The 25,178-nt window shown below is 33.2% G+C and overlaps 3 protein-coding genes across 3 annotated transcripts in view; all 3 read left to right on the forward strand.

Annotated features, from left to right (window-relative positions):
* LOC123654217 (calcyphosin-like protein) overlaps nucleotides 1-982 on the forward strand; it is a 65,491-nt gene extending 64,509 nt beyond the window's left edge. Inside the window, exon 8 of the mRNA XM_045590134.1 lies at nucleotides 694-982. Coding sequence (XP_045446090.1) covers nucleotides 694-795 — 102 coding nt within the window. The 3' untranslated portion in view covers nucleotides 796-982. The remainder of the gene's footprint in view (nucleotides 1-693) is intronic.
* Nucleotides 983-3,968: 2,986 nt separating this feature from the next.
* On the forward strand, nucleotides 3,969-4,691 carry LOC123654497. Its single transcript, XM_045590397.1, has one exon. It carries the CDS (start codon nucleotides 3,969-3,971, stop codon nucleotides 4,689-4,691), a length of 723 nt encoding a protein of 240 aa, XP_045446353.1.
* Nucleotides 4,692-16,228: 11,537 nt separating this feature from the next.
* Nucleotides 16,229-25,178, forward strand: part of LOC123654219 (27 kDa hemolymph protein-like) — a 37,205-nt gene continuing 28,255 nt past the window's right edge. The window contains exons 1-2 of the mRNA XM_045590136.1: nucleotides 16,229-16,422; nucleotides 16,788-16,963. Coding sequence (XP_045446092.1) covers nucleotides 16,386-16,422; nucleotides 16,788-16,963 — 213 coding nt within the window. The 5' untranslated portion in view covers nucleotides 16,229-16,385. The remainder of the gene's footprint in view (nucleotides 16,423-16,787; nucleotides 16,964-25,178) is intronic.

A 25,178-nucleotide genomic window follows, 5' to 3' on the forward strand; every position in this document is an offset into this window, starting at 1 on the left:
TCGCTGACAGCAGCACGGCTGGGTAAAAGGAAAATATACATACCACTTACAGACTTATGCCCTTGCCCTATGCCTTGCCCTGTAGTATCTTCCTCTGCGTCTTGTGTCGGTATATATATACTTGTAATTTTTTTTTCTTTGCAACAATACACAACAACATACGAACAAAACAATAAAGTAATTCTATATTTTTATACAATCTTTCCGTGTCTGACGTTAGTTATTAACTGAACTAAATTACTTTGTAAGCACTTTACTGTTGGGCAAAGGTCTCTACTGCTCTACAAGATCGCTACAGGTGTTTCTGATGGCAACCGTAACGCTATCAGCTCCACCTTTACGTGACCCTGAGGATAGCATCTAAACCGGATATATATATGATCTTGATACAGATATAACACGAGCAGTTATCTAGTACCACTACAGGGTTACCAACGGTTGCTTGATTATAAGTTAATTACGCCAAATCTTAAACGAAAGCTATTAAGCTTCGATGGTCAATAATAAGTGTTAGTTTATCAAGACGTAAAATATTTATCAGTTAAAGAATATTTATCATGTCTTTGATTATTTTAAGTTAAAAAGTAGCTTTTATTAGTGTTTTAGAAAAGACTAGAGTACCAGGTGGTCACTGCTTCACTTATTTCTTAAAAAAAAATGATAGATACTATATAATAAATATTTTCTTTCCAGATAACACTCGAAGAGTTTATGAATTACTACAGCGGTATAAGCGTTTCCATCGACAATGACTGCTATTTCGACCTGATGATGCGTAAGGCTTATAAGCTGTAAGGCAACGTGTATATCATTCTTTCTCGCTCTCTTACACATTACATACGTACAGAGCGAAAAGATAGTATATATATCAAGTGCACCAATTCCGTGTTTACTTTACTAATATCGATGTTATAAATATTACTAATAATATTATTTAAATTATCGTGTGACAACTATTATATCTAATAAAAACTTATTTTAACTTGGGTTTTGATTTTTTATTTTTTCTCCACATTCTTAAAGTAACAACATCACAACCTTAAAAAAACTTAAATTTACTCATAGGCCTCTAGAAGTCTAGAAAAATCCGGCATTTATGTTGTTATTTATTAACAAGGCAACCATAATGGCATATAATGCAAATTTATTATTATTATTCTTTTTGCCTCATTGAACTTGTTTTGCTTTTGTATTGGTGTGCAGAAGTATAAATAAATAAAATAAATAAAGGCACAAAAAGGAAGTCTATAATTGTATTGTATAACTACAAAGTTATTCACGACTTCGCTGTTTCGGATATGGAGAAATGTTTATAAATATTGCCTAAATAAACTAATAGTATTAAACCATATAACTGTTTTAGTTTATTCTTGTCTTCCTTCTAGTGCATTTTATAATACTTATTATGCTGCTCTGCTTTCTGCTCTGCGGGTTGTGGGTTCGATTCCCGACTGAGTTTTGGTGTAAGATTTGGATATATATATGTATTATTTCCATGTCTATTTATAGAAAAAATAGATATATCAGCCGGCGACACAAGCATTAAGTTGTTTACCGTAGGAACAGACGACTGTGTGAATGTTATAACTTATAACTTATTTAAGATAAGATATATTTTTAACTGAAGTAGGGCACAGAAGGAAATTTCCTGCTCAAAATATGCAGCAGTCCGACTGGTGTCGTACCTCGACCTTACAGAAGATCACGACTAAATAATACTGTTTTCAAGCAGGTGAGGCTATTGGTGAGTAAGGTGACCAGAGCTCCTGGGGGGAAATTGGGGGTAGGGTCGACCACGCGCTTGCAATGCTTCTGGTGTTGCAGACAAAGATGTCACTAAGCTTATGCTACGGTAATCGCTTACCATCAGGAGAGCTGTACGATTGTTTGCCGACCTAGTCGTATAAAAAAATATAATTGATAACTAAATCGTTTTTTTTTTTTTGTTATCTTAGTAACATTTTTCGCCTTTCCATTAATTAACTTAATTTTTAATAATTGTAAATAGCTGTAATTAACTGCCTTCGGTAAGTGTAGGCACATGCCTATAATCTTATCTAATACTAGCTGCCCGTTCTGTTCGTTCGTCGTAGCTGTTCGTTCTGTTAATATAAATGAATGTTGAAATAAATGTTGGTAAAATAAATGTTGTTCGTTTAGTTAAAAAATACGTCAACAACACGTGGTAATTATGCTGTTAAAATGTAGCTTATATGACACGTTCGTAGATTTACCATAGCAGCGCCATCTATTGATTACTTACTCAACCCAGTCGAAAGGTATCGACATCTGTTAGAATCATTTGGAGTTAACAGATAATTGTGACTGTCAAATAATAACAGACAAATAATTAGCAATAAATTAAAATTGCGACTATAATTTGAGATTTAAACTATCCTATCTCTCAAGTTGGATCGAACTGCATATGGTGTGCGAATTTTATTATAATCGGTTAAGTGGTTTAGGAGTCCATTGAGGACAAACATTGTGACACGAGATTTATATATATTAAGATATAAAATTCTCGTGTCGCGGTGTTTGTAGTTAAACTCCTCCGAAACGGCTTGACCGATTCTCATGAAATTTTGCGTGCATATTGGGTAGGTCTGAGAATCGAACAACATCTATTTTTATACCCCTAAGTTATGGGGGGGGGGGGGGGCGGTTAACAGCATATATGGCAAAACAACGTTTGCGGGGTCAGCTAGTAATATATAAGATTCTCGTGTCACAATATTAGGTGCAATACTCCTCCGAAACGGTTGAACCGATTTTTATGAAATTTCTCTCGGAGAATCGACCAACATCTATTTTCTCATGCGCATTAGTTATAGGGGGGGGGGGGGGTTAAGGGGGTTAATAACATACATGGCAAAACAACGTTTGCGGGGTCAGCTAGTCTATAATATATATAAATACGCTAAGATCAAGATGTTTGCCTCCTTTTTTAGTAAAAACCTCACAATTACTCCACATAAATTATGTATCATTTTATAGTTAATTGATTGCTCTACTAGCACCCATCATCATCATTATCACATCAGCCTATGGCAGCCCACTGCTGGACAAAGGCCTCCCCAAGTTCGCGCCAGATATCCCGGTTTGCCACAATCCTCATCCAGCCTACACCGGCAATCTTACGTAGATTGTCGGTCCAACGGGCCGGAGGATGTCCCACACTGCGTTTGCCAAGACGCGGTCTCCACTACAGGACCCGTCTACTCCAACTACCAGCACCCACGACTAATAAATTTATTATTGCTTTTGTTTCTGTAAATAAATTAATTATTAAAATTATATATATGACGGCTTTAATTTTGGAACAACGTCAAGATGTTGGACGGTCGTCAAATTTTTTGTTCAATTTCAAGCTATTTGTTCCTTAAATAAACGCGGGTGAAACCGTGGGCCCCAGATAGTAAATATTTATTGCAATTTTTAATAGACTTCAAAAGAGCGGAGATTATGAATTCGATTGGTATTTTTTTTTAAATGTATGTACAACGATTATTTAAACATTTCTGATCCGATTTGCGTGATTCTTTTTTTGTTCGATGCGAAATAGTTGCCATTTGACACCGACTTCAAACCTATCAGTAGATATTACATACAAATAAAAGTATTTAATTAAAGGTAGTATACTTACTACGGCAGTAAACCGAATACGTGTTTAAAAATAAATCTTTATTAAGTTATTATTTGATTTTTAGTTCTTGAAGTCGGATTATTAAACGTAGTTTTTTTATTTAATCTATAGTAAAAAAATATCATCTCTATAGTTGTTAAAGCTATGAACGTCATGATTGCTTAATATATTATTTTTTCTGACTAATTTATTATTTTTGTTATATTTTACTTAAATGAAAAGTGCAAATCGGTGGTTGTACGATTATACAAATTACGATACAAGTGAATCTATTATTTGAACTATCTTTATTTGGGACGCAACTCATAAATAAGAATCCAACATGTGTAGAACGTTACACGCTGTGCTTCAAACTGCAATATGTGGTATACAAATGTTAGTTCGAGTGTTTATGACCATAATTCTCATGATAGAGAATCTTATACGAATGATATTACAAACGTTATACAATTTCGTGTCGTTCGTTCTTCAAATGCTATCTTTAATACCAATATGTGTAGTATTTCTGCTGACGGCGAGACTGAAATGTTTCATGTGTGGAGGTGGAGGCCCTTGTCCCGTTAATAGAGGAGGAGCTTGTGATTGCGTCATGTCAGGCCTAGCCATTATTATACTATTTTTCATATTCCGTGCGACAGGTGTGTTAGATAAGATCTTCTACAGCTTAGGTTACGCTAAAGCAAGAGCACCGACATATAGATTCGTCCCGACGCCTGGTGATATCACCGAATGTTCTAGAAACGACTCCGACTATACAGATGAATCAACAACCTTAAACGACGCCAATCGATTTACCGACTACGTTACAGATTACGTACCTTCATCGACCTACCTCGAAACTTCTACCGCAAAACTCGATGATACCGTCACTGAAAAAGTAACTTCTGAGTTAATCACTGAAAAAGTAAGTCCTACTGATAGTAAGCTTGATGATACTACTGAAATTGTAAAAACTGAGACAGAAAGTGGAGGGGGGCGAAGACTATTTGATATACTGCGAAACAAGAAAAAAATAGCAAATCTAATGTCTTATAATATGTATTAATGTTTTTGTTACAACAATGAACGATTTTAAGCGTTATGATTTTAGGTTATGAATAGGAAAGTCGCTGTTTCATTGTTTTGTATTTTAAGTCAGCGACCTTTGTAAACTTTCGCAGTGCATTATTTTTATACATCCATCTGAAACAAAATCAAATGCAATATGTACTATGATTATTATACTTGGCAAAGTAATGATTCATATCATAAGACAAAAAGTGAAAATTGTTGTAGTTGTGCAATAATTCCAAAAAATATATACGAAAATATGAGTCCTAGAAAAACAGTCAATTTATCTCCATACAAGTTGTTATAATCTGTCTTGTATGGTTCGACAATATCCATTTACTTTACTCTATGACTTAATGTCAAAATTAAAATGTGAAATACGATAATTTATAAAAATAAAATTAAATAAAAATTGGACTTGATGTAACCGAATAAAAATTGTAAAATAAAAAAATGTAAATAAAAAATAAAAAAGTGTGAAAGTTAAAAAAATGTGTTATACGTTATATACTCCGATAATTTGCACCTTACAGATGATTTCCAGAACAGTCATCATGATACTCCTTGCTGTGGAAGACCTAATACGCCTATTCGTAAAGACCGTTCATAGTTATGTTTCTATAATTTTTAATTGCCTTGCTATTCTTCCGATGTGTTTTGCTTTTTGCTGTGTAAAACAATGCTATCAGAAAAATATTTGCAGCACTGGTTGTTATCCAAAAATGGGTTACAACTCTTGTGGCTGCACATTTTTAATTATTGCAATTTTTATTGTTTTTCTTATAGTTTTGTACTTTTACTTAATACAAGATTTCCTGCCAATTATCGGAATAAAATTTCCTTGTAACATTTATTATAATTTAAAAAAGGGGATTTATAATTTACGAAATAAGTTCAAATTTGATACATGCATTTCATTTTCTAATAAAACTCTAAAAAGAGCTGGTAACGAATATGATATTTACGATCATTTAAATGTAAATGCAACAAATAGTACTAAAGATACGAGACAATTTGATGACTATTTTGACATCAATTTAAAAGAAATAAATAAAGATAAAAGTGAAGTAGATATTGGTGCAATGTATGATGACGGAACCGAACGATTTTTAAATGCAAATATATATTCGCATCAAGTTGAAAATGTTCCCTTAGAAAATATAGAAGAAACCGGGGTTGATTTAATCAATAATACTATGATTATAAAGTGATACAGTGTTTTCTTCAAAACTCTTTCTCTCTACCAGTTGCCAATTAAGGATGTTAATTTGTATTATATCTAAACACACTTTATATTTCTCAAAACAACTGTATAATCTACTTTAATTGAGTACCTAACCAATGAACTGAGCTAAATAATATTGCTTTCAAACAGTGTTGCGTTCCTGTCTGTGAGTAAGGTAACCAGAGTTCCTGGAGGAAATCGGAAGTAGGGTTAATGGAAATAGGGCAACACTCTTGCGTTGCTTCTGATGTTGCAGATGTCTATAAGCTACGGTAATCACTTACCATCAGGTGAACCGTGCGTTTGTTTGCATTATATAAATGAATAATCTGGTAATATACTTAGAAGAAAGACGAAGTTGATTTTACCAAAAGTAGATAAACGAATAGTTTAAACTAATACTCAATGTAATTTTTTTATGTGTTTAGATTGCTTTTTTATAATTATTTATATTAAATAAATATTATTAAAAATACGAACTGTTTTTCATATTACATTTTTTTTTACATTCATATTATTTTCACGAACGCTTACAAAAACTAACCAGTGCACAAAAAACAACACAAAAACGCTCGACATAGTTCAAAAGACACAATACATGGCGTCCAACAAACGAAAGCAAGAAGATAAATTATTATGTGAAAGAAATTTGTCATGAAAGTTGCCAAACTAAGACATTGTGGGTATAGATCGGGACAAATATGATAAAACCACAAATGAGGTGTTTTACGCATCGTTGTTAAAAGCATGTGACGGCAACCATATAGAGCTTCGTCATGTCGTTTCCTGATCCTCCGCTTTCTTATCCTTTTTTTCTTCTCATATAATAATTTTTCATCTTTAGTTCTACCTTTATTAGCAAAAATTGAATCGTAAAAAGCTGAATCTTCAATTTGATCTGCAATTATATTCATAGTATCTGATTCTTTTACAGATTGTGATAAGTTGGTAGTCTTATTTGACCACGTTCTATAGAACCAGTCACTAATTTTCTTCAATGTTCCAGGGGGGTCTCTTGCTCTTTCCCTTACATATACAAAACTTCCAATAGGATTGGTTATTAAAGTAAAAATCGCCGAGAATATTCCTTTTATTAAATTAATGCTAAGATTCAATATACCAGAAATAAATTTTGTCAAGCAATTCCAGTGTGGTTCTTCGATTTTATTATTTTTTTCGATCACTTTTCGTAATTTTAAATTTCCTTTTTGCGCCTTTTTTTCATTTTTCTTAAATTCTTTTTCTTTTTTCTTCAACTGCTTCTTACAACGTACACGTTTTCGTTGTAGGCACATTATAATATACTCTTTCAAATTAGATGGTCTGTTACGTTTGAATTTTCTTTTTGATGATATGATACTTTTACCCTTTCGTCTACTTTTGTTACTCGTTTTTTTCATATCTTTTTTCAGTTCTCTTTTTTTATTGCTATTTGCATCGCATTCACAAAATGTTTCATGCCATTCGTCTACGCAATTCAAAGATTAATGTCATGTTCATGAAATAAAAAATAATAATTAGGGAATTATTAACGAATTCAAATTATTAATTACTTAAAGCCATTACATTCTCTACTTAATGTTTTAAACTACTAAATCTAAAATCCTATACTTTACTTATACGTATGTATTATATTACATACCAAGTAAATATTGTAGAAAGATTTCTTCTTTTATCTACTAAAGCCATATATATGTAGCTTTTAATTGTCTGTGTTACTGTGAGTATAAACTTTTTATATTGAAAGAGTCTACCTAAATGTTATAATCAAATTAAAACATATAGAAGAATACATTTTACCTCCTTGCCGTTTAATTCGCTGCGTTACAATCGTATTCTCTGGTACGCGACCTCTCTTGTTATAAGTATCAGACCTAGCTTTTAAATTTCGTCTTTTTGTGTCTTGGTTATTATGTTTTTGATTGTGAATATATTGCTTTTTGCGGTCACATTCATATTTTCTATTTGAGTCAATCGTGTTTTCAGATCTAAAAAAAAGTCGTGAACATATATCGGATAATTTACGTTTTTTCATTGTTCTAGCGCACGTTTTGTCAGTACATTCAGTTGTTCTAGGAAAAATTTTCTTTCCTATACAACTACATCTTAGTTGAACATTTGGGTCTCTTGAAGCAACATTACATATACCGGTAGGACATATTTGATTGCTAGATTCCTTTCTAAGCACTTTCCCAACTTCTTGAGTGTTTAAAATATTCATACTAGTACGATCCAGGATAACCTCAAATGCTACCTTGTTGAAATCGCTTAAACGCTTGGATGATTTACATAATTTGCATTTCTTTCTCTTTTTATTCTTTTTAACTCTCATGCCACATGTTGTATCTTTACACACAACCAAATTACTTTTTCCCTTACACTTACAATTGAAGCGTAACTGTTTATTTCCTAAGGCTCTTTCACAGACTCCTTTGGGACATACATTGTGTCTGCCGTTTTTTATAGATTTAAGTCGCGATGGGCAAATGCATGAACGATTTTGATCAATTTTTCCAAGGGTTTTAACTTTTTCTTCAATTTCTGAGGTATTTAAAACGCGCATGTCGACAGAATCAACCTTCATTTCAAACATTGGCTCCCCTTTTGCTTTATCGTCAATAATTTGTCGTTTATTTAGACAAGATTGTTTAGAAAAATTTCCAATGAAGCTACATTTACTTAGAAAGTTTCTTATTATTGTTCCACTATTTTTTGAGAAAATATTTTTAGTTCTATTTTCCTTTTTAAGAACTTGATTTTTGTGACTAATGTTACTATCTTTACGCTTGTCCCTACTAGTATAATTTTTTCTCTGTTGATTATTCATATTTTGAAGACCTCTTGTACATGGTCCATCTATACAAGAATCACCAGTTCCATTGTGCGGATTAGCTGGCTTTCTATTTACTTCAAATCGTATTATTGGAGATTCTTTCTTCATATTTTCCACTTCACCTTTATTTAATTTCTGATTCTTTGGTTTAGTGTGTTTATTTTGCTTATGATAGAAACTTATAACAGATTTTTTAGCTGATTTCTGTTTTTCAGTGTACTTTGTTCCTGTAATTTGTGTGTGATTTTTATCTTTATCACCCTCTTTATCACACTGTTTAGGTAATTGCCTTAATTTATGTTTTTCTTTCTTTAGTGTTCTAGAATTCAAGAATCTCTTTTGGTCCTGGACTTGACCATCCCACACTACTGTGGTATCTGTGCTGCCATACATTTTAGTGATAGATTCCCAAGTTATTGGTTTAGGGGTTTGAGTTTTATCATTACACTTGCAAACATGAGGATCGATTATGTTATGTCTCTTTTTATTCTTAGTATAATTTGTATTAGACATACTTGATACAAATTCACATGGGGGCGAAAAATTACTTGCTTCAACGAGTTTTACTACCTTTTGCGTACCCTGATTCTTTATTTTCTTTGCCATATTCAAGAAAATTTATTTAACAAAATAAATATTAAAAGTGTAATTTTAGTTACTTTATTTTAAAAGTAACCTTAAATTTGGACTCTAATGAGGAATACATTACTTTTGGCCTGTTGGTCTTACATTATCGTAGTAAACATAATATAATAAATCAATCACTAGTAATTTTAAATAACATTTTCAACAGTTACACGGAGAGAATAAAAATTCATTTATTAAATAAATGTCATTACTATGCTATAAAGATAATAAAAATCGTTAACATCAAAATAAAAATTAATTTAAATATTAGTTAAAAATATTGTTTATTTTTTAAATAATTACACATAACTATTACAATAAAATATTATCATGCAAATTAAGATCGGTGGTACCAAAATAAGATTTAAGAAGTTATACATCTAAAATAATTAATCAGAGCGCTAGATGATGAATTATAATCTGCAATGTTCAAATTACAAAAAACATCAAGAAACATCTAATGAGATGATTTGAAACAAATATCGGAAAAAAACTATAATAAAACATTTAATTTCCGCTAAAAATTTGATGCTGCCAACAATCTGTGTTTAAAAATGAACTTTTAAGATGTGTTCAAAGTCCAACAGATGTTTTAAAATCTAAATAATGGTCATTCAGCAGTCGAATAATCATTCACTTTTGTTCAATAACGGAGCACTTTTGACATTAAATACTACTTTACTAATATTTTTAAACTTTTTATTATACTCTGTAGCGACAACCGCGACAAGCAAGTTTAGATACCTTAGGTACTTACCACTTTTATCAATAATATTTTTACCCGTTTCGTAGTAAATTAAGAATTTCTATCATTTTAAAGATAAGGGAGGCTTTACTTTCATGCTATCATAAAGGCTTAGAAGTTATACTGGTATGGATTTCTGGCCATTCTGATATTCCAGGTAATGAGACTGCAGACTCAGTTAGCGGTTTAACTTGGCTCATCGGAACAATTTTTTAACTCAAGTCAAGACCTGCGAGCGCTGGCGAAAACTCATCTGGACAAATCCTGGGCTTCATCACGAGTTGAGTCAACATCGATTAATGGCAAACACTATTCTGACATTCAGCCTAATATTCCAAGGCGCCCTTGGTTTTTCCTTCATAGACATGCCGACCGCTGGGTAACATCAACAATTTGTCGCTTGCGCCTTGTTCACTCATGTACTCCAGTGCATTTATAGGGTGCGTGATCACTCACTGTGCGAATGTGGCCTCGACGAAGGTTCAGCATCCCATGTCCTGTTCAACTGTCCCAAACTTCCTTACCCAATCTATGATGTTCTTCCCCCTGAAATCCCCCGTCCTGTAAATATTGCTTGCTTATTAATGCTTGTATTTAGTCCTCATTGTACATTCTTTTGTAGATATAATAAACGTAATAGAATTAAATTGTAAATATATTAGGTGATCGTTCTAGCATAGTGTAGTTGTAAATAAATTATTAATAATATTCTTGTTACATGAGTAACACATGAGTTCACATTATTTTTGGCGTAAACTTGTGGAGGCCTATGTCCAGCTGTGGACTGTGTAGGCTGTAATGATGATAATGATGATTCTTGTTTATCTATATAGTATATTTAGTGCTTGTGTTGTTTTAGGTTCATAGTTTGATCTATACTACCTACTATTTTGGCAGTCTTCAAAATTCTACTGAAGTTGTTACCTCTAATTCACCGACCAATATCCGTCGTGTCTTCTCCATCTTACACGACATTGGCGAAATCATCTGTGCTATTCGGCACTAGTCTGGTCTCTAGTCTACACCTAGGTCCTATGATGGAGGTGCACAACGCTGACATGAATGAGAAAGGTGATAAGATCTCATTCCTTCCCGAAGATATACATATAAATTTATACGGCAAATGGACAGAGGTAAGTCTCCAGGCCACGATGGACTAAGTATTGAGCATCTCCAGCACACTGGACCTCTTATTTTTAAGCTATTGGCTCTGTTTTATTCACTCTGCGTGAGTCATTCCTACTTGCCGGATGATCTCATGAAAACAGTAATAGTTCCTGTCGTGAAAAATAAAACTGGTAACCTTGCTGACAAACATAACTACAGGCCTATATCGCTTGCCACTATCATGGCCAAGGTGTTTGACGGATTGCTTAACGCGCAGTTGAGAAAACACATAAAGCTGCACGATAATCAATTCTGTTTTCGCCCTCACCTGTCTACAGAGAGTGCTATACTGTGCCTTAAGCACACCGTCAAATACTACACAAATCGCAAGACACTTGTGTACGCGTGCTTCCTCGATTTATCTAAAGCTTTTGACTTGGTGGTATATGATTTACTTTGGAAGAAACTCGAGCGAGTTGGGTTACCGCAGGGAATTATAAATATATTTCGATATTGGTACGCGAACCAGACCAATAGCGTTCGATGGGCGGGGACAACGTCCGATCCGTATCGACTCGAATGTGGAGTCAGGCAGAGGGGGTTAGCATCTCCAATACTTTTTAACCTCTACATGGATGACCTGATCGTCGCGCACAGCAGACAGCATGTCGGTTGTTATGTTGATGGAGTATGCGTAAATAATATAAGTTATGCGGACGACATGGTACTGCTGAGTGCGTCAATCAGTGGAATGAGACAGCTGGTACAGACATGTGAGGATTACGAGTGTTATCATGGCTTAAAATATAACGTTTTAAAAAGCCAATGCATGGTCTTTGAGGCTATCGGAACAAAATGCTCCCCGAATGGCTACCCACCCGTGCTCCTCTCTGGTGTACCCTTAAAAATGGTGGAGCAATTTAAGTATTTAGGGCATATAGTTACTACTTGTCTCAAGGATGATGCAGATATTGAGAGAGAGCGGAGGGCACTGTCAGTTAGAGCGAAGATGTTAGCTCGAAGGCTTGCTCGTTGCTCAGCCCAAGTAAAGATAACACTATTTAGAGCATATTGTACCTTGTTTTATACGTGTAGCTTATGGTCTGACTACACAAAGAAAAGATACAGTGACCTCCGTGTGCTCTACAATAATGCATTCAGGATACCGTTGGGGCTGCCCCGATGCTGCAGTGTCTCAGGCATGTTTGCAGACGCAAGAACCGACTGCTTCCACACCACCATGCGTAAGCGATGCGCATCTTTTGTGCGTAGAGTAAGGAGCAGCCAAAACAGTGTGCTGAAGATGATCGCGGAGCGTTTTGACTGCTTCTACCTCCGGCATTGCTGCGATAGACATCTTGCGATACAAATGCCGGAGCGAAAGCTTTAAATACAGTAATACCCCGGACTTACGCGATAGGTGGGACTGAGCGCTATCCGCGTAAGTCGAATTCGCGTAAGTCGGGGTACAGTTTTGCGGGGTACTTTTCGTAATTGATCTGACTATCGATTCCCAAAAAAACACAAAATCGTAACTTATGTACCTACGCGCCGATTCCGCACTACACGTCTGTGCCTGTTGTAAACTGAACGAATAATAATGCGGGTGGGGGGAGTCAAACAAAAAACGAATAGACGAGAAAATTAAATCGCGTAACTCCGAATTCGCGTAAGTCGAGGTAGCGTAAGTCGGGGTATTACTGTATAAAATATTATTATTATTCATATTGGAAATTGTGTGATTGATTGATGTAATGTCTTTCAATTGTGCCAGAGAAGCACGGTTGATTCCGCCAGTGTCACATTGTGGACATTGTGTGATTGTAATTAGTTGTATTGTATTATTGTAATTGTATTTTTCAAATTGTCGTAACATTTATTAATTTTTTTTTTAGTTTTATTGTATTATAAGAATTGAAGAAAGTCAAATTGTTTTATGGGTCAAATTGTTACCTGAAATAAAGAATTATTATTAATATTATTATTATTTATTATTATTATTACTAGTGAAAGCCATTTCTTCTAAATTCATTCATTAATTCAATGATATTTTTATATACTCTTTTAAGTGTCGCGCGTTAAAAAAAAATGCAATAAATACATATATGTAAATGTAATTAAATTAAAAGAGCATAGAATAAGAGAATATTATTTTTTTCTTAACGCGACGAACTAAATCACGGAGAGGTAAATATATATTTCAAAAAAAGTTAGCGATCAGATTGGATGGGAGAACAAAATTAAATTAGACTAATGTAGAAAGTAATTTATTACAAAGAAACACAATTTTAAGCTTAATACAAATTTGAATGAACAAACAACTTTATCTTCCTTTTATGGATTAAACGAACGAGTTTAACATAACCCGAAATTATTTTAAATCTACACTATGAACCGAAATATATTTTTGATTAATCCAATATTAATTAAAACTACACTGAGGGTTCGAATTATTTCTGACACGTGGGTGGAGGTTAACTGTGGTCACTTGTCATAGCGGATCTCCGTGACATGTGGCTCCGCAGAAACTCCCTGGATGATCGCCCGCCAGTCTCTCGAGTTCAGTTGTCCAAACTCCACAACTCCATCTCCATTACGATGTCAGCCGGGGTAAAAAATATTTGCTCGACCAGAGGGAAGAATCCCGATGCTGATCCGTGTTCAAGCACAGCACGAGCCACAAGAAGGATCGAAAAGGTGGAAGAGTTCTTTATCGTAGATGTTGGGGTCCTAGCAGCCAACCCACAAAATCCTGCCACGTGGTAACAACGGCACCGCACGTGTCCGCCACGCCAAGGACCACAACAAAATTGCACCCTGAACCTGACCGAGGCTGAAGACAAAGGAAAAGGAAGGAGCCACACAGCACCAGCGCTTATACAGGGCTGAGCCTAATGTACACCACGAACCCCACCAATGGTTGCTATCGCAGCCCTACGTCACACGAAATACGCTAATAGCGAAACGCCCAGCAATGAAGAATAGCAATTCGACGAAACGAAATAATTGTTAAGAGAATGAACGATGAATAAAAATATACGTTATAGTATTGTACAATACAGCTAACAGTAGATTTGCTGTTTTTGCATTGATGTTTTCTGTTTCATTCCTAATTTTTACTTTTTTTTCAATTAGTGTTCAGCGTTGTTTATTATACTATGTAATATGTTTTAATGACCACTAAATACTAATACACAATGATACCAGCCGGCCTAGCATGCATACAACGAGATATCTCTTGACGAGAGAGAGAGATAATGTCTACATCGAGTATTTTCTCGATTACCCTAACATGCGCACTACGAGAGACAAAATTCTCTTCCGAAGACTTCGCCTTGTCGAGTAGAGAAACATTATCAACCATAATCACAACTGAATATCATTCTTATTTCTTATGTCGTAAAGTTGAATTTACAAGGTTATTGAACAATCGTGCCAAACCGGGATGAGCCAACGTTTGTATAATTTCAAACGAGTGACACATGTTTTATTTAACAATGTTCTCGGCCTTTTGGCTAAGATAAAAAGTGTATATCTAATTTAAAAAATCTAATATGGAAAATAAAACGGCGTAAGTAAATGAATTTAATTATATATGTAAAACAATATGCTCGTGTTGTGCTTTATTTATATCTTGTCGCACATTAGATAATTGTAATTCTATCACGCATTGTTTTTTTTTTTTTTTAATTTTTAAAATTTTTTGAATTTTTGAATTTTTTTTTTGATTATTGATTATACTTTTATTCTATTTAATTTTATTTTTACTTATTGATTTTTTTGATATAATTTTGTTTTGTTTTTTATTCTGAATGTTGTCTTGTCTTGTTGTACTAACCCAATATGGACTTATACTTTGGTCTGAAATAAAGTATTATTATTATTATTATTATTTAGAATAAGAAGCAACAGGGCGCAAATACGTTTTTTGTGTCATTATATGGCACACTTCACTCGACTTTTCGCATTTCCCGCTCTTCGTATACCGAAATTATATAATTATAATAGGGAAACGCCATGGTATACAAAAAATAGGCACCCGGTTTTATTTATTTTTTATTTATCGTCTTTCTCGTCGATAACATTGAAAACGAGAAGTTTCTCTTCCTAAAACGACAAAATTCGACAAAATTACGATGTCATGTTAGCTTCCGTAGAGATAAATATCACAGATCACTAAAATTTAATGATTATCTCTTCATTGACGTAACGAGAAGAGTATCGCGTGCACGCATGTTAGCTACTGTAGACATAGAGAGATAATACGAGAAAAGGGGTAGACAAAATTTTGTCGTGGCGCGCATGCTAGGCCTGCTGATGGCAGTAATTACTCTTGTTGGGATTCGAGGGAATTCCCCGATCAGTCTTATGTGATTTACATTCATATTTTATACACGTGAAAATCATGTACAAACTTTGTACAAAATTAACCGCGTACAAAATTCTCCAAAACGTATTTTTCGTTAATTTTAAAACATTTCAAGCATTCACAAATGTTAAACCTTTGTCTGTATTGTGTGAATTGCTGAAGAAACTTTTGTGCTTACTTGCAGCGCCACCATGTAAGGATTATTTTCTGCTATAAATATTATCGTACACATACACATTAAATCTTCAAATGAGTAGCAAACGGTTAAATCCGAAATAACTGATTGCTACTCATTTGAAGGCACAAAAAGGCACATAAAGAGATTTAACAACAATATGTATGATTTTAAGAAGGAAAGTGTGAAAGGTGAGTCTGAAAATACTAAAGATGAGGCAATTGAGGATGAAAGTGGAAAATAATGTAACTTTAACAATGTATGTGAGTCCAGATAACTAATAAAAGTGGGTATTTCTTTGAATTATACGAGGAAAGTATGAAATCTGTCTTTTTTACTTTACTTCTGTTTTCTTCTGTTTTTTTATTGGTGAGCTGCTGTTTTTTAGTTTCTTGTGGCTGGCAACACAGGCTAGCAGCTAGCTCAGTTTTAACTTTTATTTTATGTCAGTTTTGTTCCAAGTGCGGTTTAGGTAGTTTGTGTGACGTGTATACTCCTTTATGTGATAAATTAATTTAAAGAAACCGGTTTAATTTCATCGCACATTGACTTTATTGGGATTTTTCCGTTTATATCAAATATATTTTAAGTAAATTATAGTTATTAAAATGGCATTGAAATATGTAATATTCGTAATTTGCCTCGGTAAGTTTTATATTTTTACTGATTAGATTTTAGCATGATCTTCTATTTGTTAGTCTTGTTACATTCTTGTATATTTTCCCACAAATAATAAAAACCTGTAAATATTATTAAGACTTTTTGCTACGGAATGGTTCGATGAGGTTTTATCATAGGTTCATAGTTCAAAAAACGATATAGGTAGGTACTTAATTTCCTATAACTGATTGAAAGTTATAATTAATGCATCGTATCTAATGATAGATTAATTTGACGTGTAAATCATTATTGAACTACCTAAGTTATTTAATTATAATGTACCTTCAACAATTTACCTTATTTAGTTTGAATAAAACAGCTTAGTTTCAACAAATTTTATTTTCTCTAAGGTACGGTATGGGCCCAATCAGAACCATCGATCTCTGACGCTATCAACAAACTTCCTCCTGAATTACAAGGAAAGGTGGATGAGAAGCAAGTTGATGAACTAAAAAACAAGTCAATGCAAGCTTTTAAGAAAAAATGTGAAGATAATGGAGGGCCCAATGCTTACCCACAAAGCGAGGTAAGAATATAAATATTTACATTACTGTTACTGTAAATTCCTATTAACATTTTCTCCTAATATTTCTAATACAAGTAATTATTTTCAAAATGATTTATATAAACAAATTTCAAGGCTTTTTGCGTGCTACGTTTGTACATATTAACTTTTAAAAAGTTCCTATTTCAGATCTTGCAAAGTAGTTATTGGAATTATAACTAAATGCAAAAAAAAATATATTCTAAAAACTAGTAATATAAATTAATGTAAAATATTTAAAAAAAAAAAGTTTTTTAAATTGTAATTAAACTCCCAAATTAAAACAAAATTTCTTGCTTACAGCTGTTATTAAAAAAAGAAAAAATAAACTGTATATGCAAACTTAAATTAATTTAATAGTATGGAATGAACATAACAATAAGTATTTAGTAAAAAGTAATATAAAAACATTGCTTAGGTATGTAATCATTAACAAGTTGACTAGGTACAAAGTTCAAATAGTCACTACCTCCAAGGTTGTAATTGCAACAATATTTTAAAATTCTGTTTATAAATATATATTTAATTATTTGACTGAAAAAAGATTTTAGTCGATATTATTTATAAATAATTACAATACTTTGTTTTTGTACTGGCAAAAAGAAAAAAAAAACAGAAATTAACATAATAGCTAATTCAGTTGTACATCCTTGTGTCTATCTAGCTAGTGTTTAGTAAACAACTTGATGTATTAAAGTAGTTATATTATTCTGTTAAGAAAAAACTAATGGCCATGAAAGACACACGTTTCTTCTAAGTTATTAGAAGAAACGTGTGTCTTTATCCTCATTACATATTTATTTAGGTGCAATTGTATTTAAGAAAAATATATAGCTAAGTATGTTAAGTTGACAGTTACCTATAACACAGGCGTTAAGTTGCCTATCTTAGGAACAAACAATAGTGTATGTATATAAAAAATATTTGTTTAAACTTTTCAACATACTAATGTAATAGTGTTAATTCTTGGTATTAATATAAACAGTTTAAACCACAAGTTACAGTTTTATGTGTAAATGGAATTAAAAACAACATCTATAAGAAATGGTGTTGGTTTAAATTGTACATCATTACATAGTATAAAACAAAGTCACTTCCCGCTGTTTGTATGCTTAGATCTTTAAAACTACGCAACGGATTTTGACGCGGTTTTCTTTAGTACATAGAGTGATTCCAGAGGAAGTTTTATATGTATAATACATGAATAATATAGTAGAAAAACACTGATAATTTTTGCACCCGTGCAAAGCCAGGGTAGGTTGTTAGTTCAACATAATTTTTAACTACTTTAAATTGTAAATACCATTATACACATACAGTATTCCAGTACTCATACTTTATGATTTGTAGTTAAAATCTATACATATAATAAAATGGTAGCAAAGTCAAAACTGTACATTGAATATTTTTTTAAAAGAATACTTGGGATGTGATCAACAATCGATACTGAAGCCAAAAATATAGTTTTTAGAATTTTTGTCTGTTTGTCTGTATCTATGTCCGGGATAAACTCAAAAAGTACTGCATGGATTTACTTCAAATTTGGCACGAATATTATTAAAAAGTCAGGTCAACATATAGGCTACATATTATCACGCTATCACCTACAGGGAACGAGCAGAGTGAACCTTTATTTCTTCAACGCATTCTGTAACAACGTGTAATCTAACGACGCATATTTGAATGTTGTTGTTATTATGTTAATAACCATGTCATAAGCTAGCTTCACATTATAAACAAAGACATTCTGTAGTGCACCAGTGCGAAGCCAGGTCCGTTCGCTAGTATATAATAATAGCAGATTAACAATTTTCCGTGATAATTTAATATTACTTGTAGTGAATTATTTGTAGGCTTAGCTAAATATAAAAAAGTGTATTGCTTACATGTCCAAAAGAAATAAAGACAAATGTAGCATTAATATCGATTTCGTATTTTCAAGAATCTGTTTGTGTTTTAATTATATTTATTGTCTTATTAGCATATAATAAATATTAATAACTCACATTATAATGTTGTAATGTTTTATGACATTTACTAACATAATTATTAAATTACTAGAATAATTATTTAAATTAATGGTTCAATGTAGTTATAATGTTTTACATTTTTTAATTTATGTATGAAATGAGACCCTTTAGAGATTTACCCATTTTTATGGTCATTTTTTAATCAAAACCTGATGCTTGTCGTGTCCCTTCTAATTTTGGTCGAGATCTAACAAGTATTTTTTAAGTTATCTCAAATATTGCGTATATGACCAACTTACTTGATTATTTTCTCTTCGACCGACGTTATCTTATACCTCATAACTTTTTACTGGATGTACCGATTTTGATGATACTTTCTTTATCGAACGCTGGTGCTTATAACGAGTGTGGTTTATAACGAGTAAACACCGTTACGGTAGTCTTTAAATTATTATGATTACTTCGGCTCCACCGGATGAACCCCTAGTACAAAATCTGTTTAGCTAGCTATAAAAATGCATTCGACGAAAGAATAATATACTCTTAAACTGCACATTAATATCATAATTATGATAATATGATTAATAAATGTGATATGTCTATATAGAAATATTTGGGGAGTCCCCGTTAACGGCTTTCAAAGAAACGATTGTTATTGTAATAAAGGCTGAGTTCTTAGTAGTTCTTTCCGCTCATATACATACATATACACATATGATTACTATAGATATGATCGCCGAGAATTTGCGAAATAAGCTTTATTATTCATGACATATATAATTATGATGATGGGTGTTTTTTATAATTAGATCCTTAATAATGCGATATTATAAATAATTTGTAGATTATATTCAAGAGATAAATAAAATGTGTACTAGCGGTTTTGCGTGGGTAACTTTTGATCTCGTGGGAATCAGACCATAAACACTAACCTCTATATTACTCCTAATCTCCAATTATCTACTTGGGTACCAAACTAACCACTTATACATCCATTCATTAGTTGTATTTACTAATCTCGCAAGATGTATCAAAAACAATAGTAAAACATACAACTTGGTTGCGACAAGCGTACGATTCACCTGAAGTTAAAAGATTATCGAAGCTTATACCACCAGAAGATGCTTACAACACCAGAAGCATCGCAAGCGCGTTGTAGACCTCAATCCCCCCCAGGAGCCCTGGTCACATAGTGGTAAGGTCGAGGTACTTACCTCCTCGGGTTGTTCCAGATGTTGATCAGAACATTTCCTGCTGTTCCCTATCTCAGTTGAAATACGACTGAATGTGCTATATATATATATATATATATATATATATATATATATATATATATATATATATATATATATATATATATATTACTATACATTTTGGTGATAACCATAGGTTTTAGTTTTCACCTATGGCATCGAAATCCACTGAGGTACTTCACTAACTTGTAATACTAAACTAAATACTAACTTGTAACAAAATGTAAGAAAAAACCTTATCTCAACTTGGTGATCATTTTCCTAGGTGGCTGAAGGTAATAAACATTGACATGTAGCTCCACTACTGTGGGTCATAGTATGATATTTTATATCCTATATTGTTTCGAGATAATAACCTTTATAACGGTAATAATAAAAGTATTATAAAATCCGTTAGGTATCAAGATATAAAACAAAAATAAATAAATTTTAACAAGTAGTTTTTTTTTGTATTATTCGATTGTTGGTATATAATTTCGTAAACTAAAGAATTAAAATAGTCATTGCTTCTCACAGTTATTATACAAAGTCATAAAGGTCATTGGACTGGTTTTCATGAACCTTCGCCTTTTAAGAGCATGTGTTCGATGTACAGCGAAATTGTGCGTGTAATTGTACCTCGGTTCGCATCAGGAAACGGTAATATGATATTTTAAAATACGTTATAATTTTAAAAACGTAACATGCTCACGGTCAAAATGTCACGGCATTTGCTGTACCTATGCGATATATGTAACGAAATTTCTGCAAGCCACGATTCAATAATCTTTACATCGATAATAATTCAATGGAATATTAGACCAAAAGTAAATCGTAGGTTTTAAAAATAACCCTAATTAGCGATATACACTTCGCACGATTTTTAGAAGTACATTCATTTGGCGTTATTAATTAAAAAAATTGTTTGTTTCTCAATTTTTAAATTAAATTTTGGTAACAATTTATTGAGACGTTTTTGAGTGATTTTCTCTTTAAAAAACTACATAATATTCAGTCCACGCAGTATTTCTTGGAGGTTTCATATTGTATATAATTAATTATGTTTTAATTTAATGTGCTGTAAAATTATATTGTTACTAGCTGTGCCCGCGGCGTCGCCCGCGTTGAAATTAGTGTGTCACAAAGTTTTCCCGGCAAACTGCCAGTGAAACTCTCATCAAAATTGGCTTAGCCTTTCCGTAAACCTTCCTCTTGCCAGTGGTGGTCTCTCCAATAATGAAACCGCATGAAAATCCGTTCAGTAGATTTTGAGGGAATGGATCACATACACTTTTGGGGACTTTGTTTCATAATACACTAACTGTTGACCGCGACTACGTCCGCGTGGTTATGAAGATATTATGCATTACTATTAAGATATTTAACGCACATTATTTTTTTTATTTCAGTCACTTGAAATGCTTATCACACTGAGTAACTTTTTAAAAGGCACAATTTAGTACAATTTAGTAGTTATTTTTATAAAACCTCCCTATACACCACATTTTTAGTTTTATTTTCTTGCTGCAGTATAAATAGCCTATCAGGCGAACTTATAGCTACTGTATATGTTTCATATAAACTATCAACCCTAATTAAACCCCCTTAGCGGTGGAATATCGTAAAATCCGTTCTTAGCGGACGTCGACTAACTATAATCTACCTCCCTGCCAAATTTCATCCTTGTCCATCCTGGATGGATGGACCATCCAGCGGTTTTTAAGTTCTCGTGATGAGTGAGTCAGTGACCTTTCTCTTATATATATAGATTACGGTGCATTATTTAGACAGCTCCTCACCATTTATAGAGCATACGTTTTAAATTTCAAGTCTCTTACCTCAAAAACATAGAACTTTCATACAAACTTCCAACCCCCATTGTATCCCTTTAGGGGTCGCGTTTCGTAAAATCAGTTCTTAGCAGATGTCTACGCCATATAAGAAACCTACCTGCCAAATTTCAAGTTTGTAGCTCTTATAGTTTCGGAGATTTCGTGATGAGTGAGTCAACTTATCATCCCCCGTTTTAACCCCAAAAAGGAGTCGGTTTCTAAAGATACATTATTTGGGCACCTCCTCACCATCTATAGAGCACACATTTCAAATTTCAAGTCTCTTACTTAAAAAACATAGGACTTTCTTACAAACTTCCAACCCCTGTTTTACCCCCTTAGGGGTTGAGTTTCGTAAAATCCATTCTTAGTTGGTAGTTTACGCCCTATAAGGAGCCTACCTGCTAAATTTTAAGTTTGTAGGTGTTATAGTTTCGGAGATTTCGTGATCAGTGAGTCAACCTACGATGCTCCGTTTTAACCCCAAAAAGGAGTTGATTTCTAAAGATACATTATTTGGACACCTTTTCATTATCTATAGAGCCTACATTTTAAATTTCAAGTCTCATACTTCAAAAACATAGGACTTTCATACAAACTTTCAACCCCCGTTTTACCCCCTAAGGGGTCGAGTTTCGTAAAATCCGTTCTTAGCGGATGTCTACGTCTTATAACGAGCCTACCTGCTAAATTTGAAGTTTATAAGTGTTATATTTTCGGAGATTACGTGATGAGTGAGTTTAACTGAGGTAGGGCACAGCAGGAATTTCCTGCTCAAAATATGGAGCAGTCCGACTGGGGTAGTACCTCGACCTTACAGAAGATCACAGCAAAATAATACTGTTTTCAAGCAGTATTGTGTTCCTGTTGGTGAGTAAGGTGAGCAGAGCTCCTGGGGGATTGGGGATTGGGTCGGCAACGCGCTTGCGATGCTTCTGGTGTTGCAGGTGTCTATAAGCTACGGTAATCGCTTACCATCAGGTGAGCCGTACGCTTGTTTGTCGACCTAGTTACATAAAAAAAAAGACCTTTCGCTTTTGTATATATATTGATAACTCTCTTAAACTGAAACGGTTACTCATTAGAGCAATTGATTATTCATCATCATGATCATCATTTGCAAATTCTGACATTAGCACTTCCAAAATACATACCGCAAGCCATTAAACTCGGTATACTCGAACCCTGAGAACAAGTCATGCCGACTGATGTCACAGGAAAAGACGTGTCTATTTCAATGACTGTCCCCTTTTAAACAAAGTATATGATATAATACGATTGTGACGCTTGATGTCTTAGGAAGTTATGATCGAATAGTTTTATTTCTGTAGCAGATAGAGAGATACAAAATATAATTTGTTAACAAAACATAATATTGACATTTAATCTAAGAACAAGACTTACGGCCTGCTTTGATAATTTATCTATCTCTGGTTTTGCTTACTAGCACTAGGTTTTTCGCACAATTTGTATGGAGTTTACGTCAATTCTATTGATATAGGTACATAGTGTATTGAAACCGGCCATTAGTGTTTTAGCTTATAACGGTATTTTCCATTTCACCACGAAACTTCTCTTTATCAGCCATATAGGTATTTCTAGTCGCAATCTATGAAACCAGAAGTTGTAGTTTATCTCTTGGGGTCTTAAGGGTCAGTTTTACTTCCTGCTCTCTGATAGTATATCAGTAATTTATTTGTAAGATAAACTTTATCAGAAAGCTGTGAAAATGGTCCATACATTATGTTTTATATTTGTTTATACTCTCATTATCACCTGAAAGAAGTGTCGTTAATTGTTTTAAGTCGACGATATTTTAATATTCAAAACTTGTTATATTTAAATAATAATGTTTTTAACATATTCTAATGTAATTAATAAGTATGTTCTAAAAGGCCTGCATATATTTAGTACTAGGTGGTCTCCGCGGTTTACTCGCGTTAATTTGAGTAAACAATGTACTTAAATTTTATATAGCTTATGCCTTCCTCAATGCATGGACTATCTATAACAAAAATATTCATTAGAATTATTCAATTAGAACCAGTAGTTCCTAAGACTAGCGCGTATAAACAAACAAACAAAGTTGTTAGCTAATATTGGTATAGATTTCACTCCAAAAGTCATCTAATATATAAAATTCTCATGTCGCTTTGTTTGTAGTTTAACTCCTCCGAAACGGCTTGACCGATTCTCATAAAATTTTGTCTGCATATTGGGTAGGGCTGAGAATCGAACAATATCTATTTTTCATCCCCCTAATTTATGAGGGGTTGTGGAGGGGATTAAGTGGTGTTAATAACATATATGGCAAAACAACGTTTGCGGAGTCAGCTAGTATTTACATAAATTACATATTTTTCTTCTAAAGCCATTTAATTAACGCTTAAAATCCTTTTAAATATTTTTAGGCTTTTTATGCAAATTATATTTAGAACATTAATTATAACCATTATGTAAATTTGCACATCAGCTACAATTTATCATACCTAAGCAATTAGGGTTAGCTAATTGTGTAACGTATGCTAATATAGACTACCCCCTCAGTTTCACTTGCATTTATGAAAATAAGAGTACTTATTCTGCCGTTGAAATCAGTCTTACAATCTATACTAATATTATTAAGCTGAAGAGTTTGTTTGTTTGTTTGTTTGTTCGTGCTAATCTCAGGATCTACTGGTCCGATTTGAATAATTATTTCAGTTTTTGATACCCCATTTATCGAGAAAGCCTTTAGGCTATATAACATCACGCTAAGGCCAATACAAGCGGAGCAGCAATGTAGAATGTTTCAAAATGGGTTTTTTTTCCTTTTGAGAGCTTCCGCTTCGTGCGCTGCAGTTTTTGTTCCTATTCCACGCGGACGAAGTCGCGGGCAGAAGCTAGTTGTAGATAATAGTAAAGTTCTTTACAATTTATTACATCTTATAATAATGGTGTAAAACTGTCACTGATTTTTCGAATATTAACAACGTACATTGGTACATTGTTGTACAGTAAAATTAACCAAACATTCGCATTATAAAAATGCAATCCTACGGAACTCTATGAGTTAAACTAAACTCATATTACTCTGTTTCGTATTAACTTATACTATAACTAGTTTTCCGCTTGCGGTTTCAATTGTGTCGATTATAAGATTATGATGTTTTCATTTATAATA

This window comes from Melitaea cinxia, chromosome 6 (assembly GCF_905220565.1).
Source record: "Melitaea cinxia chromosome 6, ilMelCinx1.1, whole genome shotgun sequence".
NCBI lineage: Eukaryota > Metazoa > Arthropoda > Insecta > Lepidoptera > Nymphalidae > Melitaea > Melitaea cinxia.

Bases quoted from the DNA above. Each gene is read 5' to 3' on its own strand.
- LOC123654497 (XM_045590397.1), top strand. From the start codon at position 3,969: ATGTGTAGAACGTTACACGCTGTGCTTCAAACTGCAATATGTGGTATA.